Genomic DNA, 18,628 nt, shown 5'->3' with positions numbered 1-18,628 from the left:
AAGTGTGAGACAGATGGAGGAAGAAACGGAGAAGAAGGCAAAGAAAATGTGAAAGGTTGACAGGATGCTGAGCTACAGGGACACACACGCACACACGCACACACACACACACACACGCACACGCGCGCGCGCGCGTAATAATGCATGGGTGGGTGTTAAATCACATCCAGCTCGCTGGGCTTCTAATTCCAGACGCGACTCGAGTGGAAGAATTAGCAAGGACGCTGCTGATTGGCTGAGAAGCGCTGCCGGTCTCACCGACCCGGCGCGCGGGGCGGGTCGTCGCTCCACGCGCGCGCTGAACGAGCGCGCGGCCCGAGCTCACAGATGGAGTCCGAACAGCTGTCCTCCGCTTCTCGCTGCTCTGTCCGTCTCGCCGCCCTCTGTTGTTTGTCGCTGTACTTTTGGGGGATGAGTTCTTTGGGGTCCCGGTCGCCGCGGCATGTTTGAGGCGCGCAGAGCTTGACGAGGTCCCGGAGCCCCCCGGAGAGAGATGGGCAGCAAGGGGGCGTCCGCCACGCGCACTCTCCTCGCCTGGACGCTCATGCTGTTCTACGGGTAAGTGGGCGCGCGAGGCCAGGACCCCCGACCCCCCCCCCCCCCCCCCCCCTCCCCCCTCTCATATGGTCTATGGCAAGAACGCTGGACCAAATCTTACGTTTCTTTACAACAAACATTGATTTCTTTATTTATCTTTATTTATTTTTGAATATTAACTTACTGTAACTCCTTGTAAACGTTCATCGGGTCAAACGGGCCTCAAAGATTTATGTTAGTTTACTTTTAAAAGAATAAAATATATTTAAATCGACTTCCACCCTCCGAACGCAGTTGCTCCGTATCGTTCAACGATCAGGGTCATGGCTGGTGTCTTGAAACAGACCCCGACTAGTTCACCGCGCGCTGACTTTCTGTCCTTGTTGCCGCCATTCATATAAACCGATGGGTTTGTAATTACAGTGCAAGAGTAAAAAGACGTTACGAGAGTGAAGCTCATTCAAACTATGTGATTTAGCGAGAACGCAATCTACTGCACCTCATAGATTATTAGCTCATTTATGTTTTTCATTTTAATAATCTGTATGTAAAAAGTACAAAATTCCCCAAATGATGCTCTTTTAGACTGCATGTTTCCGTTTTTTCCTGTTCCAGATGTGGTAATGCTCAATATGGAATCACATGACTTTCATCATAAAGGTTTTATATTCTTACCTACACAACTAACCCGCTGCTGCACATTCTTTTATTCATTCATTCATTTGTTAGAGGTGTATTGGATCACTTTTCATCAATGAGCACATATAACCTAAAAGAACAATGAGCAAAAAAGACTGATGCAGATGTTTTTTGTTGTTGTTTTGTTGTGTAATAGCAGCTGGCATTAGGGCTGGGTATCGTTGGGATTGTATGTTAGTTGTTGATTCTGCTTATTAGTTACGTTCCCTAAAGATTCTCTTATCGTTTTCTTTTATGTTTTGTGTATATAAACAAGTCCTTCTTGCACAGCTATATAAAAAATTCCCAGATCTTTAAATACATTAGAAGCTAAACAATCAGCTAAGTGATCAAGTTTAATTTATTGATCTATTCAGCAGGCGGCTGACAGGCAAAGAAAGAAGTGAGACAGTGGATGTGTTTAAGAATTAAAGAAAAGTCTTAATCATTCAATGAACTCATTTTTGATGAAAGAGATACTCAAATATCTAACTCGGGAAAAATATACAATAATGCTGCATAGAATAAGTGGGCGAAAAGTATTTTGGGGTTGAATATAGTTTCGACTCAGTTCGTGTGTTTTTTTCATTCAGACTATTTTTTTTAATATTTGCTGTACACAAATATTTTCCAGTTGCAGATTCAATCCAAAATACTTTTCATTCACTTTTTATTTGGTATACATTGTTGTATTTTTCCTTGTTCAAGACCAAAACTTTCAGCTTGTTTTTTCATTCTGCTCCGCAGCTCAGAGAAAAGGTCTGAATTTGGTGTTGGTGAGATTTGCAGGAAGAGTTTTTATGTCTGAGATGTAAATTGGCCAAAACGCTTTGAAATGTTCCACATTGGCCTACTTCCTGTCTTGCCGTCTTGCTGTTAAATTTAAATTGTGTTTACGAGGTGTGCGGATTGTGGTTGTGTGCCTCTGGGTCTCCTGATGGTGGAGTCATTTCCAATGAGATGTGCTGAGCCACCCTACGTTCAAAACACAATAATATAACACAGAATAACTTCAGATAAGCGTCTCCCGGCTGTGAGCCCGGCTCAATGTCACGGCCACGTCGCCAGTTCAGGTGTGAAGAGATCGGACGGACATTTGGTCCCAAAACCGATCAGCCATCGACAGAAAGATTTCCTTCGGATGAAGCCGAGCCTGCGCGCGCACACAATCACCCGTAAAACAAAGAACTAAGCATGACACATCTGTCTCTGGACAACGCACTCATCATCGCTAATGTGCCGGCGCAGGCGGAAAGACCCACAGCAACACAGCCGCTGTCGCTCTGGTCCTCATTTAAGAATGCAATGGGCTGTTTGAGTGTCTTCAACAAATGGATGTGGGTTTACACTGTGATATATTTAGAGGCTTACTTCCTTAAAAATGTATGATCACAACACTGTGGCATTAAGTGGCGTTGCTTCGCCTTCCAACGTGCACTGTGCTTTAAACAATTGTTTCCGCTGTGGTTGATATCGTGAGATCTTCAAGACACCTATCTGTTTATTTGTGGAGAGAGACAGCAGTTCTAGGTCAAAAGCCAATCCATTATTGATCAGATGTTATGTCGCGTCTCTCTGCGCTACTTAACAGTTGCTCTCGGAGGTTTTGGAGGACGAGGGCACAGCATGGAAACAAGGGAAGGAATCAGAAGAGGTGGAAACATGCAGGGGGAGGACAGAGAGAGAGAGAGAGAGAGAGAGCATGAGAAATCAGCAGCAACATAAGCAGCTTAGCAGCTGATTGGAGATGCTCGGGGGCTGACAATGTTGTGTGAGCTCGACTGGTCACTGCGCTCCGCAAAGAAAGAATCTGTTCCACGGAGAGGCGGAAACAAAATGGATGGCTGACATATTAACTGGTTTGCTGGTGTCTCTGGGGGGGGGGGGGTCATCTGTAGCATAACTAATTCATTCATTGTAATACCTCGCATTGATGTTTCATGACAGTTGCATGGGGATGATTTGTGAGCGGAATAAGCGTGAGGTGCAGTTCCACGTTCTCAGCCACATCGGCATCAACTGCGATACTTACATCCCACCTGAGTCGTCAACTCATTCAATTCATAATTGAATTAATACGTTGTTTCCCAGCACAAGTGATAATAAATGCAGGCGTACATGATGTTGAGCATGAGCCCGCGCGTGCACAGGGAGCCGAACCCATGCGTCAACCAGGAAGCAGCTCGCCACTCGGCTCCCAGCAGCGGGACGGAAGGATGTACTCAGCCCCGAGCTGATGATGCTGCCTGACACATTCATTCCCCAGGCTATACCCCATGATCCCCTCCTCCTTAGTTTGTCTTACCTTGCATTCGATGGGAATCGCCGGAGCAGTAGTGGCCCCAGTCGAGGGGCTTTTTATTTTAAGCAGCTCCTCCAGCTGCGTCTCTGCTCTCTGTCACGCCCCCTTTCTCCCAAATATTAATGCATGGTAATGAGTGCAGGCCTACTTGTGTGATATCGCCGCCAGCGCCAGCGTGCGTCTAGAGGAGGTTAAATGAGGAAACAGCTGATAGTGAACACACTCGCTCTGGTCTCAGGGCTGTATAAGGTTATTCACTGCCGGCGGTCAACGGTAGCTGCTCCCAAATGTCAAAGTAAAGGTTGATGAGCCTGAGACTACACTTGGATGTGTGTGTGTGTGTGTGTGCGTGTGTGTGTGTGTGCAGTTAACAGCTATTTTGGGAGGTTTTGATTCCAGACGCACAAACACACACAAGCTTTACCTCATTGTTTAGAAGCTCCTTCCCGGCTTCCCCCCACACTCCAAACTATGCCTCTGTTTGTTTATGGTCTGGGAAAGAAGGATTCCATTAAATTGAATGTGTTTCTCTTTGTTTACCTTTTCAAAAGGATACAATATTTATTTTACAAGGAAAAAGGGAAGCAGGAGCAGCAGAGAACTCACACATTTTGGACTAATTTCTTATTCCCACAGAAGTTGGCAGAGCAAAGACAGCTCGCTCTTGGTCAAAATGGTCTTGTCATGTAAATGTTTCATTAATTGAAATATGTCTGTCGTAGTTTAGCTTCGAGTGAATGTGTCGTCAGAAATGGAAATCAGAGTTCCTACTTTCACGCATTCAACTATAACAATTTGAACTTTGAAAAAATATATATATATATATTGCACACTTTTACAGGGGACGGGCACCCCCTTGTTAGAATGGGAGGGGAAACAGTGAGTCGCAAAGTCATTGTAAACCCACCACAGTTCTAAATGTTATCCTTTTACCATTGTAATCCACAATGGTTATTTGATGCTTAAGAAATGATTCATTAAGCTTTTCTCATCAAAAATGGATTTTACAAGATAAACACATGACAATAATTTACCATATATGCATGTGGCTCTGTGCCCTGTGCATTATCTGCGTTTTGTCTCCATCACAGGGTGGGACAGTGCAAGGAGGCGGACCATGTTGGCAGGACGCGTCAAGCGCCGATGTCTCCCTCGGACTTTCTGGACAAACTGATGGGCAGGACGTCGGGATACGACGCCAGGATCAGACCGAACTTCAAAGGTACCTGGCTGCCTATGTCCGTCTGCTGGTTTTCATATAACAGGGTCAGCGGGTAAAGGATGCCTGCGAATCTCAACATAAAACGTTAGTGAAGGTGTGATTGTTTCATTAATATAAGAGCCTGTGAAAATATAAAGTATATCGGTATCAATCACATGTGCCAAGTAAATTGCTTAGTGACGGACAAGGAGGTGAAATGCCTTGAAAAGAAAAAGGGAAAAGGTTTGTAGTTAAATATTCTTTAGTTTGCAGACTCAGACTTATATAATAATAATAATATAATACCAGAGTTAATGTTGTCACGGTGCATAAGGGTATACAGAGACGAAACAAACAAGTACCATTTCCTTCACACCTCATTAGAGAAATGTGCTGAAATTTGGTCTTATCTCAGTTAGTCTGATATTTTTGATTTTGCAGTAGAGACACGTTTCCTACCGATATCTAGGATAGAAATCTGTGCAAACAACTTTCCCAAAGATGAATGAAAACCTCTAAACCTCTGCTGTTTTGCTCATGGCTATTAAGGTTGGTAAGTCGTATACATGACATTACGTGTCATTTAGCTGACGCTTTTTGTCAAGGATGCGTGGGGGAGGCAGGACTCAGACGCAGACTTCTCAGAAAACAAAAGACTTTAATTGTCAAAAAGGCAAAATCAAAGGCCAAGGGGCAAAATCACACAGGAACCAGGGGGGGAAAACAGCAGGCATGAAACTATGAACATCCACGACGATAGACAATGCCGCGACAAGTGACACAAGAGACACACGGCTTAAATACACAAGGGAGGTGCAGGTGATTGGACACAGGTGGAAACTATTAGACGATCACAGGGGATGACGGGACAAGGCAGGAAGTGAAGTTACCCGGGGACACGAGTGGCAGAAAACTACAAAATACAACAGGAAGTGAACCACACCGTGACAGCTTTTATCCAAAGCGACTTACAATAGGTACATTCAACCATAGGGTACAAACTCAGAAGAACAAGAAACAAGAAAGTGCATTTTCCTCAAATAAGCCAATTTACAATTTGCTATAGATGAGTGAAGTACAATTTAAGAGCTACAGTTTGTTAGTCTTTTAGTGGAGGTCAAGTCTGAAGAGGTGTGTCTTTAGTCTGAAGATGTGAAGGCTCTCTGCGGTCCTGGTGTCTTCAGAGAGCTCGTTCCACCATTTAGGAGCAGGACAGCAAAGAGTGGTGATCTAGTTGAGTGTTTTGCTCTCAGTGAGGGAGGAACGAGCAGTTTATTAGATGCAGAGCGGAGAGTGCGGGTCGGGATGTCGGGTTTGACCGTGTCCTGGATGTAAGCTGGACCCGATCCATTCACAGCATGGTACGTGAGCACCAATGTTTTGAACTGGATGCGGGCGGCCACCGGTAGCCAGTGAAGAGAGCGGAGGAGTGTGGGAGAATTGAGTAGAGACATCATGTAAAAGTCACCACATGAGAAAAAAACTGCCGTCAGCCTCCTCTGAGCTGGATTCTTTACAACTCGAGGTGTTCACTTCTGCAAAGCACATTTCTCTTCATCACAACAACATACTTAGATTAAGATTTTATTTTTTTTATAAGCTGTTCCTATCTTTTTCTCATATTGTGGCTTAATCATGGCCTAAAATGCTAAACAGCTGAGTCATTTTACTGTAGGCAAAAACTGTGACGAGAGAGAGAAAGAGAGGGAACGAGAGAGAGAGAGAGAGAGAGAGAGATTTTTTTCCAGATGTCAGGAGTAACGGTTTAAAAAAATAAAAGTCACATTTGTCGGTTGCTGTTTGTAAAACCAAAGTTTTGCTCAACGAGCAAGCGAGAATGAGAAAGAGGAGCGAAGGTCGAGCGAGCTGTCAAGTGAACTCTCACGGACTGACGTCATCGTCAAGGGTTGAGTGTGAGAGGCTGTGAGAGCTTGAAATGGTGTATTTTTAATCGGTACACATGAGACATCTTGAGAGTCCTGAGGGAGCAACAGAGGGATCCTCCTCTATCAGGAGGGACAGGGCTGTGAAAGAGGTCATGTGTGCAGAATTACCAACGTAACAGTTAAAAAGTAAAAAGCGGAAAAATCCTGAAATTATTAGAACTAATAATAATAAAATCATTAGTGGATATAGTCAAATATCAATGATAAAAAACAATATTGGTATCGGCAATAGAAATGCAACTACTTAAAATGGTAATAGCAGGGGGTGTGAGCAGGGCCGTGGCAGTAAGATGGACCACCGTCCATGCAAACCCTGTGAGGAGAAGCCTGTGAAGCACACACTCAGCAGGAAGAAGCTATTAACCAGAGCCAGCCCTCACTATTAACCTGAGCCAGCCCTCACTAGTAACCTGGGCCAGCCCTCACTAGTAACCTGAGCCAGCCCTCACTATTAACCAGAGCCAGCCCTCACTAGTAACCTGAGCCAGCCCTAACTGTTAACCTGAGCCAGCCCTCACTATTAACCTGAGCCAGCCCTCACTAGTAACCTGAGCCAGCCCTCACTAGTAACCTGGGCCAGCCCTCACTAGTAACCTGAGCCAGCCCTTACTAGTAACCTGAGCCAGCCCTCACTATTAACCTGAGCCAGCCCTAACTGTTAACCTGAGCCAGCCCTCACTATTAACCTGAGCCAGCCCTCACTATTAACCAGAGCCAGCCCTCACTAGTAACCTGAGCCAGCCCTCACTATTAACCTGACACCAGCCCTCACTAGTAACCTGAGCCAGCCCTCACTATTAACCTGAGCCAGCCCTCACTATTAACCTGAGCCAGCCCTCACTAGTAACCTGAGCCAGCCCTCACTATTAACCAGAGCCAGCCCTCACTAGTAACCTGAGCCAGCCCTCACTATTAACCTGACACCAGCCCTCACTAGTAACCTGAGCCAGCCCTCACTATTAACCTGAGCCAGCCCTCACTAGTAACCTGAGCCAGCCCTCACTATTAACCTGAGCCAGCCCTCACTAGTAACCTGAGCCAGCCCTCACTATTAACCTGAGCCAGCCCTCACTAGTAACCTGAGCCAGCCCTCACTATTAACCTGAGCCAGCCCTCACTAGTAACCTGAGCCAGCCTTCGCTAGTAACCAGAGCCAGCCCTCACTAGTAACCTGAGCCAGCCCTCACTATTAACCTGAGTCAGCCTTCACTAGTAACCTGAGCCAGCCCTTACTAGTAACCTGAGCCAGCCCTCACTATTAACTTGAGCCAGCCCTAACTGTTAACCTGAGCCAGCCCTCACTATTAACCTGAGCCAGCCCTCACTAGTAACCTGAGCCAGCCCTCACTAGTAACCTGAGCCAGCCCTCACTAGTAACCTGAGCCAGCCCTCACTAGTAACCTGAGCCAGCCCTAAATATAAGCAAAGGGGAAAGTGACCGTGTCTGCCCCCCGGACTGCAAGTGGAAGCTGGTTGAACAAAAGAGGAGCTTGATAACTGAAGGCCCTGGTTCTCATCGTACTTTTTAGCAGTAACCTTGCATTTACGGAGCCCTCTAGTAGGGTAGTATGGTACTATAAGTGCCAGAAGATAGGATTTTGCCTGACCAATTAGAGTAATTATCTCCATTTACTGTCTTCATTGTTTCTATCTGTCACTCTGCAGGTCCTCCAGTCAATGTTTCCTGTAACATTTTCATCAACAGCTTTGGGTCCATTGCTGAAACCACCATGGTAAGTAAATATGTGTTTACTGGCTCAGTGTTTGCAAAAGCCAAAATGTTTCCACACGCTGGATTGATAAGTTGGTTTGTAAATGTCTTGCTCACAGTCGTCTCCCCCACGCTGTGTTTTGTTGTTGTTTCGCGCGGCTGCCGCTGTGTACTGATGACGTCACAGACAGGCAGACTGAATTGAGTAACGTCTAACGTGTCTAAAGTGCTAAAAATCTAACAAACAAACACACATCCACGCCGTTCCAACCGTAAGTATCGATACAATGGATTATGTACCATTTCAATCGATTTGTAATCGATGTATGTCGTCCGGAATGCCGATTTGTGTAGCACAGATCGATTCAGTTGGATCGCGGGAACATAAATCGATTAATCGATTCAGTGGATGAATCGTTACACCCCTAGTCGGAAAGGAACAAACATATCAGTGACGCCTCACTAGACTCCAACACCACTTCACTTTCTGTCTTGCGTAATTAGCCAGCGGAGCAGAAGTGGTTGTGATCAGTGAAGCCTTCTCTAAAGACGGCTGGATGGAGAAGTGGATGGATGATTGAAGCGACATGGTCTAAGTGCTCTCCGCACCACTGGGAGGAGTGGTTCTAACGGATATGACATTTGTATGTGTGTGTGTTGGTCTGCCAAACACAAACTGTCCAAATGTTGGTATTTACAGACAAACAGAAGGACCTTCTGTCATGATATCAGAATCAGCTTTATTCGCAAAGGATGCTTATGCATACATAGATTAGATTACAAACACACAGTACATACAATTACAAGGAATATATAAAAGAAATGAACAAAGGGGAATGTGTACAAGAATAAAAACAAGAAAAAGATACAAGCAAATTAAAAGTATTTAACAACTATACAATATAAATATATGTTCAAAAAGTATATATATATATATATATATATATATATATATATATATATACCATATATATATAACACACATGTTATATTGTCCTAGCGTACAGTCATATCAGACATGTGTGTACGGCACTAGTCTGGGAGCTTGGAGTACATAGATCTGCATGTACACACCATATGTCACATAAGGATTAAGACCTTTCTCTCTTCTCACCATCTGTTGTCTCATCTACCATCACAAGAGAGCGCCATCAAATATCCCTACGCACATAAATAACACATTTACAATAGGTTGTAGCGACGTGACAATTGGCAATTAGTACATTGAACAACTGTGAGTTGTTTAAATACCAGACCAAGCTGTGATGTATACAGGATCAAATGTGATCTTGCAGTAACAAGCTCTCAGCACACACTTGTGTAACGGTTCTGGGTCGAACAGAGACAGAGCAGCAGAGGAAACACGGGTCACGGGGCAGAAGGTCGGGAGGCAAACAATTCCAACAGGGAGCAGAATAGATCCAAAAGTCGTACAACATGTGGAGCGTATAAGTTGTAGTCGGTGTAAACTCATTTTAAGCCCCGCTCATGTTTCGTATCTGTCCCGTCTCTTCGGTAGCCAGTTGTTGAGTGAGTGGGAACTCTGAACGGCCGATAACAAGCGGCCACCATCTATTTTGCATTGGACACGTGTGTTACCCACACCGTCCCTCAGCAGGGGGATAAAAGCCTCTCGTCGATGACGCGGGTCTCCGGGCGGCTCACGGCAGGTCGGCGACCCCGGCGGGTATTAACTTGCCGTCATGCCGATTAATGGAGCTTCTCAACTCAAAATAACTGTTGCTGCAGATCTTTCCCACCATATATTTTCATTAAACGGCCAATAATCCCAAATCTTCAGTTGATTCTCAGAATGACCTCAATGAAACGCTTGTGAGCAGAGACGGAGCCGCGGTCTGATCCCTGCGTTCACCTTTTCTTATTCGCTTCCTGCCTCTCACAACTTATTCAATTGTTTCAAACAATTGAATAAGCTGTGATAGCAATAGTGCTCAGATTGATTAGTAGTATGTATTGGTTATTGTTTTGTGACAAGTGTGCGCCTTGGTTATTTTAACAATACGTCATCGAAAGAGACGAGAGAAAGCGACAGGAGGAAATCCTCCCCAACGTCACATGTAGCACACACACACGAATCAAACGCACACGCACTCACACACAGGGCTCAAAGCCACGTGGGCTTATTTTTTACGCACTTTCCATGTTAAACACATGAACTACTTGTTTTTCATTTGTTCACTGAATCTCTCCATCCCTCCTGATCCTTTCTCCATCGGCCGGGTTCTGCACGCAGAGACATTCTATCGACACATAATAGTAAACTGTTTAAATTTGAGCCGTTTTCAGTCTTATCGCGTTGGTCCGTGTGCAGTTGCATTATTGATTTATTTATACTGTGAGTTTGAGGGCAATGGAACAGACTGTGAACTTCTTTACCTCTTTCTTACCACCCAACTAAAAGTGCTGTCACTCTCCTTTTACATGAATAAATTAGCTGAAAATCCATCGACTGCCTCCAAAATAGTCTATACTCTTCTCTCGTATTGTTTAGTTGTTTATTTATCACAACATATATTAGATAACGTGGTTACATTACATGACATTTTATCCGAAGCGACTTACAATAAGTGCATTCAACCATAGTTATATGTTGCATGTTATGCAGTTTACTGGCAGACGGGTCGAACACAGCAGGAGAACCCAAGATTGTAAACGCATTGCTTGGTGCTGAACGCTATTGGCTTAAACGTTTCCCCCACACAGTACGGTAATGTCACTTCTTATTTATTGTTGGTATTCCCACGAAGACCAGTTGATGAATCTGTGAAATATGTCAGTTTAGGTCTTTCTTCATTTCTACAGATCAATTTTTTGAGGAATAAATGTCCCGTCACCATGAACTTATATTTAATAACGCTTATAACGATTGTTGGTGTAGCTCTCATGCCATCTTTGCGTCTGCAGGACTACCGCGTGAACATCTTCCTCCGGCAGCAGTGGAACGACCCCCGACTCGCCTACGCTGAATACCCAGATGATTCTCTGGACCTGGACCCCTCTATGTTGGACTCCATCTGGAAGCCAGACCTCTTCTTTGCCAACGAGAAAGGGGCCCACTTCCACGAAGTCACTACCGATAACAAGCTGCTCAGGATATTTAAGAATGGGAATGTTTTGTACTCGATAAGGTGAGGGGGAGGGAGGCCATTTGATATATCTGGTGACATTATTTTTGGATAATCAGATTGCCTACTCCTGACGTCATTCACTTTGGATAATTCAATCCAGGATGACGTGGATTTTATAACTGCCTAACATTACATTTATTTATTTCCCTGTAAAAAGTAAAGTTGCAATCACAGTGTTAGAAAGGAAAAGACAAAACGGCACAAAAGTGGTTGTTTCTTGTATATTGTGGAGAGCTCGTTCAGATATCTGCGTATAGCAGAAAGTGCTTTGATGCAGTATATTTGTATGACACCTCACCATGTCGCTCCATGTGACTCACCTGATGTCTCTGCTCTCTGTGCTCTCAGATTAACATTAACGCTCTCATGTCCCATGGATCTTAAGAACTTCCCCATGGATGTTCAGACATGTATCATGCAGTTGGAGAGCTGTAAGTACAGTTCAGTCATACATTTCCTACTTCCTTACTTCACAGTAAGTAAACTGCGTACCTTCTACCTGACCTTCATCTTGCACAATCTCTTGTTATATTGTGATAATCAAACGATGCTGTGGTTCACTTCTTTCAGTTGGCTACACCATGAATGACCTGATCTTCGAGTGGCAGGAGAATGGATCCGTCCAAGTGGCCGAAGGCCTCACGTTGCCACAGTTTCTCCTCAAAGACGAGTCAGATCTCAGATACTGCACCAAGCACTACAACACAGGTGAAGCGCACACCGCAAGCGAAAAGGTATCAATCGTGTGCAGCCGGAATCAAGTGCGAGCGAATAATTCAATGGGACAAACAGGACAATGGCAGTTATTAACATGAACATGGCTGACAATATTACTCCAGATTGATATCATCTTTTCATTAAACGATAAATATATGACATTTGGAGAATTGCTATAGCAGCAAACAAATATTTTCTCTGTAAAAATGTATAGAAGTCAGACAAGCACCTGTGCCCCATCTTGGTTGCCGATCACCGCGCTTCACTAACACATGTAATTAGAAATATGCAAATATTATTTTAAGCGTGTCTCTGCTCCGTTGCAGGTAAATTTACTTGTATCGAAGTGCGGTTCCACCTGGAGCGTCAAATGGGCTACTACCTGATCCAGATGTACATCCCCTCTCTGCTCATCGTCATTCTCTCCTGGGTCTCCTTCTGGATCAACATGGACGCGGCTCCAGCCAGAGTGGCCCTGGGCATCACCACTGTGCTCACAATGACCACACAGAGTTCAGGCTCCCGCACTTCACTGCCTAAGGTCTTTTTCCAATTATTTTTTTCATTTGCCTATCTTTTAAACGCCACCTTTAATCAGAAAGCCCACCGGGATACAAAACTCATTTCTGAGGGAAATCCGGACTAAATGGGCCAATTACATATTGAGCAGAAATTCACACAACCGCCGTCTCAGTTGCATATATTATGTGTCTGTGTGTGGATTGTGTCGTCAGCTGAATCTGTGTACCAGTATGTTCTAGTTTTCCCCCTACGAACATATAGTTTGGGGAATAAAAGGATCCAAGTTGTTCTCGTAGACGGTTGTTGTACCTCTATCACAGAGTGAGACGGGATGGATTCGATTTGGCATTGGACGCTACCTACAGGTTCGAGGGACAATTTCAAATGTATCAGTTCATCCCGTCCACATGCCTTTGATAACACACATATGGGTACATGAAGAAGAGTTATGAGTTGGGACAGAAAACGATGTGCATATGGAAGAGAGTAGGTTACGTGCATTAATCCTTTTGAGTTGTTTGATTTATTCGTTGCAGTCCTCACTCACTGTTCTTTTTCTGTCCTTTTTTGAAATGATGGCTCTTTAAACTGCCTTCCCTATTTCCCACAGAAGGGCCCGGCCCCCCTGCTGACTGACTCCCCTTCACACTCACAATACAGCCTGTTCCCCCGTGCACTGTCGTCCATTGTCTCACTGTCTCACTGTCCTCTGTTAGCCACCAACCGCCATGTCAAAATCCTTGTATGTCTAACATACTGACAGCTGATTCCTGATATTTGCAAAACCCTTTTTAGCTCCCCATCTCCATCACACATACGTTGTGTGTGTGTGTGTGTGTGTGTGTGTGTAGGGGTGGTGGTTTGAGGTTAGGAGGTTTCTCATGTTTCCACTACTGAACAGAAATTTGCACTCAAGTTTGTAGCACATGTTTGAATAAGTCATTATATCATAAAGAAATGTTGCACCATTTTGACACCGCAAGCATTGTGTTTTACCGACAAAAGTCATTAATACACAACCCTGTGTGTGTGTGTGGAGTTGGAGTTTGTGTGCAAAGGGCAGCAGCTACGGCCCCAAAGCAATGTCAGTAATGATAAAATCAGAAGGTTTATTTGAATTATTAACTTTCCCATAAAAAAAAAAAAAAAAAATGTATATACCTAAAGCAGAAATGGTAAAATAAAACATCAGTTAAGTTTCCCAACGTGGTGGACTGCTGCGTCCTAAAGTCGGCCTCGAGGTTTACTAGTGGTGAAAACAAACACTTTTTGGGAAGTGACCGTCCGCCGATGGACAACTCCCCTTTTGTGTGTGTGTGTGTGCGTTCAAAGGTCTCCTACGTCAAGGCCATAGACATCTGGATGGCGGTGTGTCTTCTTTTCGTCTTCTCTGCGCTCTTGGAGTACGCCGCCGTCAACTTTGTGTCGAGGCAACACAAAGACCTGCTGCGCTTCAGACGGCCTCCCAAGAGCAAGAGCAAGGTACGGGAATCTTCCACGCGCTCCCATGCAGGTCGCACAGATACAACCAAACGCCGGCATGCTTTCGGAGTAATGGCATTAGATGCAAAAGAGGAAGGAGGGGCTCGGCGCATCTGACTGTGCATGTTTGAGTCCCCGAACATCTCCCCGAGTGCATGATACGAGAGCTGATGCCTCATCCGGGTGGTTCACGGGTGTCTTATCTCGCAGTCAGAACACCGTCCAAACAGAGTGTTGTCTATTGTCGAGCATGACTAGAATTTCTGTGGTACATTTATTCAGCTCATCTACACAAATAGTGTTAGAAATAGTTAGAAATCAGAAATGGTTATAGGACTATAACCCCCCCCCCCAAAAGTCTGATGCTCTTTTATCACATGGATTGTTAGTAGACGAGTAGGAAAATCACAAAAAACACACCTGGGAAACGGTTTGGTCATTTGATGAAGAAAAACTAAAAAGAAAACGTGTGTTTGAGGTAAGAAGCAACAATAGAATGACACTGACTAAATGTTTTTGGCAGCTTTTAACTTTTACTGATTGGCAGTTTGAAGCTGTGGTGCGTCTGGTTTCTGATGGTGTCTCGCTGGTGTGCATGCTGTCGACGTGTAGATCAGTGGAGGCGCTGTTGACCCAGAGGAGCTAGCTTATTCCCTCCGTCGCGTCAGTGTTCACAACGGCCTCCAACCAGCAGGCCCTCTTTATGGATCTATGACCAACGTCTTCACCAGCAGGGTAATGGCACAGTGCACGCGTGTGGGTCTGTGTGGCTGTCTGTGCATGTTTGCATGTGTATTTGTGTTTCACCTGCACGTTCCAACCGCATCCACGTCAGTCTGCTGCTGAGGATTACAGGCGTTTATGTCCCAAAACTGCCATGATTTACTTACTCTGAGAAAGGTTACATCTTCAGGACAGTGTCTCTAAGAAAGCCTTTAACATTTAAAGCAAACCACGGAAAAAATGACTAATGGCAACTCATTTCTGTATCAAATCATCTGCATTTGCAGAAGCAAAGCAAATTGAAACTTGACATTTTCTTTCATAATTTGTGAGATTAGTCTTTTCATCACTAACTAATCCAAAAGTATATTATATATACAACGCAGGCAATCAGTCCAACCCTTATTCAGTGCCTGGCTCAAAGGCGGCAGCGGCACGCGTAGTCGGTGAAATCAGAAATGTGCGCGATAATGTGACGCGAGAGCGCTCCCTCTCCTTCGCCATCTCTCCCCCAGGAAGGGGAAGTGGACGACAACCGGCGGACCTCCACCGCTGCTGTGACCTCCACTCCGAGGAGCAGCAAGGAGGCGAAGGGCCTCGCCAACAGTACCGTAACCGGACCCAACGCGCCGGGGGCCGCCGCAAACCCCGGCCAGAAAGCCGCAGGGGGAGGAGCTAAAAGCGTCGAAGAGATGAGGAAGCTGTTCATCGACAGGGCCAAAAAGATCGACACGGTGTCGAGGGCCGGCTTCCCTCTGGCCTTTCTGTTCTTCAATATATTCTACTGGGTTCTTTATAAGATACTGCGGCGGGAAGATGTCCACATGCGGTAGAGAAAGAGGGAAGACGTTATTTATACATCTCCGTGCCACTATTCATACCAGGACACTTTCATTTCCCTTCCCCCGCATCCCGGGCCAGGATTCTGTAGACATAAAGCTCGTCAGCTCATCCGCTCTCACCAATAATGAAGGAAACACAGGAAACGTAAAGCCAATTTCGGAGTGCAGCCTGTGCAGCGGTGGAATGACGAGACTATTCATAAAGATGCTGACCGATTGGCTCAAAATATGTTTAAATACCGTCATCAGTGGGATGAGGAAAGCTACAAATGAGAAGTCGTGGAATTCATGTGAAACACTTAATAATAAGTGCACGTCAATATTTAATTTAAAATGAATAAAACATTGTTCACTATATTAATACACAACAACATCTACATGTTTTATTTATTATTTCATTTTCCTATTTTATATACAACAATTCCCTATTTCAACTACGGAGCAATTATTTTGGAGTTGTCAATAGTTAATTAGGTTATTAATTAAGTGTAAAGTAAATGATTCAAAAAGGATTTATATGTACATTAATGCATGTATTTTTACATATAATGATTTGATTTGTATATGTTTGATAACACACATCTAATTCCTGATCATTCAGGGAGTCACTGGTCAGTGGGTGTTTGGTGGAAATCTGGACCCAGCTGATATATATATATATATATATATACATATATATATATATATATATGTATATATATATATATATATATATATATATATATATGTATATATATATTCTTTCACAGTCAAACGTGGCACTAAAACAATCACCAACACCAACAGTTCATTGTAGAGTGCTAAAATATACATTTTATAAAATAATGATGGAATCAAACCTCACATTTATTCAACCACGGAGTAGATTCTAAAGGCCGCACAGTTCCTTGGTCAGGGAGCGCGATGTGGGCTTGTGAGTCAGAAGAGTCCAAAAGAAACCCAGAGACGACATGCTGACGGCTCACTGGTCACTCCTCTCTACCTTGTCACGGCAAAACCAGCTAGTCGACATGATGCCGTGACACGACAATCCAACCCAAACCCAACGAGCCAGGAGAGGAACGATGGGACAGCGAAGCCACCAACGCCGGCGCGTTGACCATTCTGACCCCTCATCGAGGACGTGTCAGAGGAAGATTCCCCCGAGCTTTCACAGCAGGACTCTCTGGACTTTGTTTCATCAGGACTTTGTTTCATCAATACAAACGCAAGGATCACCTCACATATCTGCAGGCGTGTCGCACGCGGGTCACACTGGATCCCCCAACTGCATCATAATGTGACCACGGTGTGCGTTCAGAGACTCGTCCATCTTCTCCTTTTGCCGCTCTGCCCTCGGTTTACACACCGACAGCTGATGGGATCATTTCTTGGGCTGCTAGCTGCGCAGGACGTTCTGTGGACGCACATAATGGGAAGCGACTGTAAATGATTAAATCTAATTGAATCTAATTGACCTATTTGAGGTACTTTTGAAGTGATACTTTCGCTCAGTGAATTCCTTTGCACTAAAATGCTTCAGAGTTGACGTCAATGCAGAGATTGGAACACGGATTCTAAAGAAAAGTGACTGACTTTGGTATTGTATTTTCATGAAGCATTTTTCTTCTGCAAATAACACATCTAAAAAAAAAAAAGGTTTGAATCCTGAAGCTGATGAATTGCATGAAGCCCTTTTCTGAAGCGCAATATTTGATGTCACTGTTCTTTTTAAATAGGATTTATTAACTAGTATTATTCAGGCACGAGTCACACTTCTGTAGTTCAATGGTCTCCACGAGTAACTAAACTAAACTAACTGAATACCATTCATGCACAAGTAGGCAGGCAATAAGGATAATAACATAAACATTATGTAATAGGTGCTTGACATTACACTTCTCTTTGCAATTCCCATAAAAATACACAAATAATCTATGTAACTTTTTGACAATCATTTTAGAGACACTAAAAAATAATATATATATATTTTTTTTCCACTGAAAATTTTCTCAGGGTTTATGATTACAGCAGATTCACATAACCTTGTAGCCAGTTAAGCAACTTTTAGTAAAACAGTGAAGTAAACAAGGCCTCATCCAGCTGTTGAAAGGTCGAGACGGTGCAACGGGCGGCAGATTAGTGGAAGCACTGAGTTCATCGGGGTCAGCAGGGGCCATTTCTTTTAACTAAAGAACTGTTTCTTTTTAATAACAATAAGTCTAAGCATTGGGCCTCCCTGCATCGGGGTACAACCTTCACACAAAGGACACATCTGGAGGCTCGGAGCCACACAAGGGCAACACCCACACTATGTGTTTTAAAACTACTACTCCGGAGTTGTAGAACCCAAAGAAGGAAGGCGTTTGAAAATGCTACCGGGGCAATGTTGGTTTATCCAAGAGTATTTATATATATATCTATATATATATATATAGATATTTATATACATGTCTGACTGGTTAAGTGTTCATCAGAATATGGCCTGAGCAAGTTCTTCCTGTGTCCGGTGGTTTATTAAATGTACATTTTATGTATTATTTGATGATTAGTATTTTTTTGTTTATGTCTCAAATCAATAAATTTGTTTAAAAGAATATTTATAGAACATTGGGTAAAATTTCTTTTTTAAGAGTTTTGAATCTTGGGTTACAGGAATCACGTATTTGTAAACCTAAAGTCCCGAAAATAATTTCAAATTAAACTTTGAAGTGGTCATCACTCACTCACTGTGTCATTGGTAAATCGATTTAGTTGTTTGCACTACTATTGTTAATGATCATGCTGATTCTTTGTGTATATCACATTAGTAAAATAATAAATTGCTATCATTAAACAC

General features: G+C 43.8%; 1 protein-coding gene across 2 annotated transcripts; it reads left to right on the top strand.

Moving 5' to 3' along the window:
* Positions 1–283: 283 nt before the first annotated feature.
* Positions 284–18,514, top strand: LOC120824910 (glycine receptor subunit alphaZ1). Of its 2 annotated transcripts, XM_040186070.2 has the most exons (10): positions 284–558; positions 4,609–4,739; positions 8,330–8,397; positions 11,301–11,524; positions 11,873–11,955; positions 12,095–12,232; positions 12,568–12,782; positions 14,096–14,245; positions 14,858–14,980; positions 15,484–16,176. In XM_040186070.2, the coding sequence occupies exons 1-10, from the start codon at positions 494–496 to the stop codon at positions 15,799–15,801; spliced, it is 1,515 nt and encodes a 504-aa protein (XP_040042004.2). In that variant the 5' UTR covers positions 284–493; the 3' UTR covers positions 15,802–16,176. The 2 variants fall into 2 exon arrangements, with proteins under 2 accessions (XP_040042004.2, XP_040042005.2); XM_040186071.2 differs by lacking the exon at positions 14,858–14,980 and having other exon boundaries at positions 15,484–18,514.
* Positions 18,515–18,628: the final 114 nt, after the last annotated feature.

This window comes from Gasterosteus aculeatus, chromosome 9, assembly GCF_964276395.1.
Source record: "Gasterosteus aculeatus chromosome 9, fGasAcu3.hap1.1, whole genome shotgun sequence".
Lineage (NCBI taxonomy): Eukaryota > Metazoa > Chordata > Actinopteri > Perciformes > Gasterosteidae > Gasterosteus > Gasterosteus aculeatus.
This window is presented reverse-complemented; position numbering and strand designations above follow the sequence as displayed.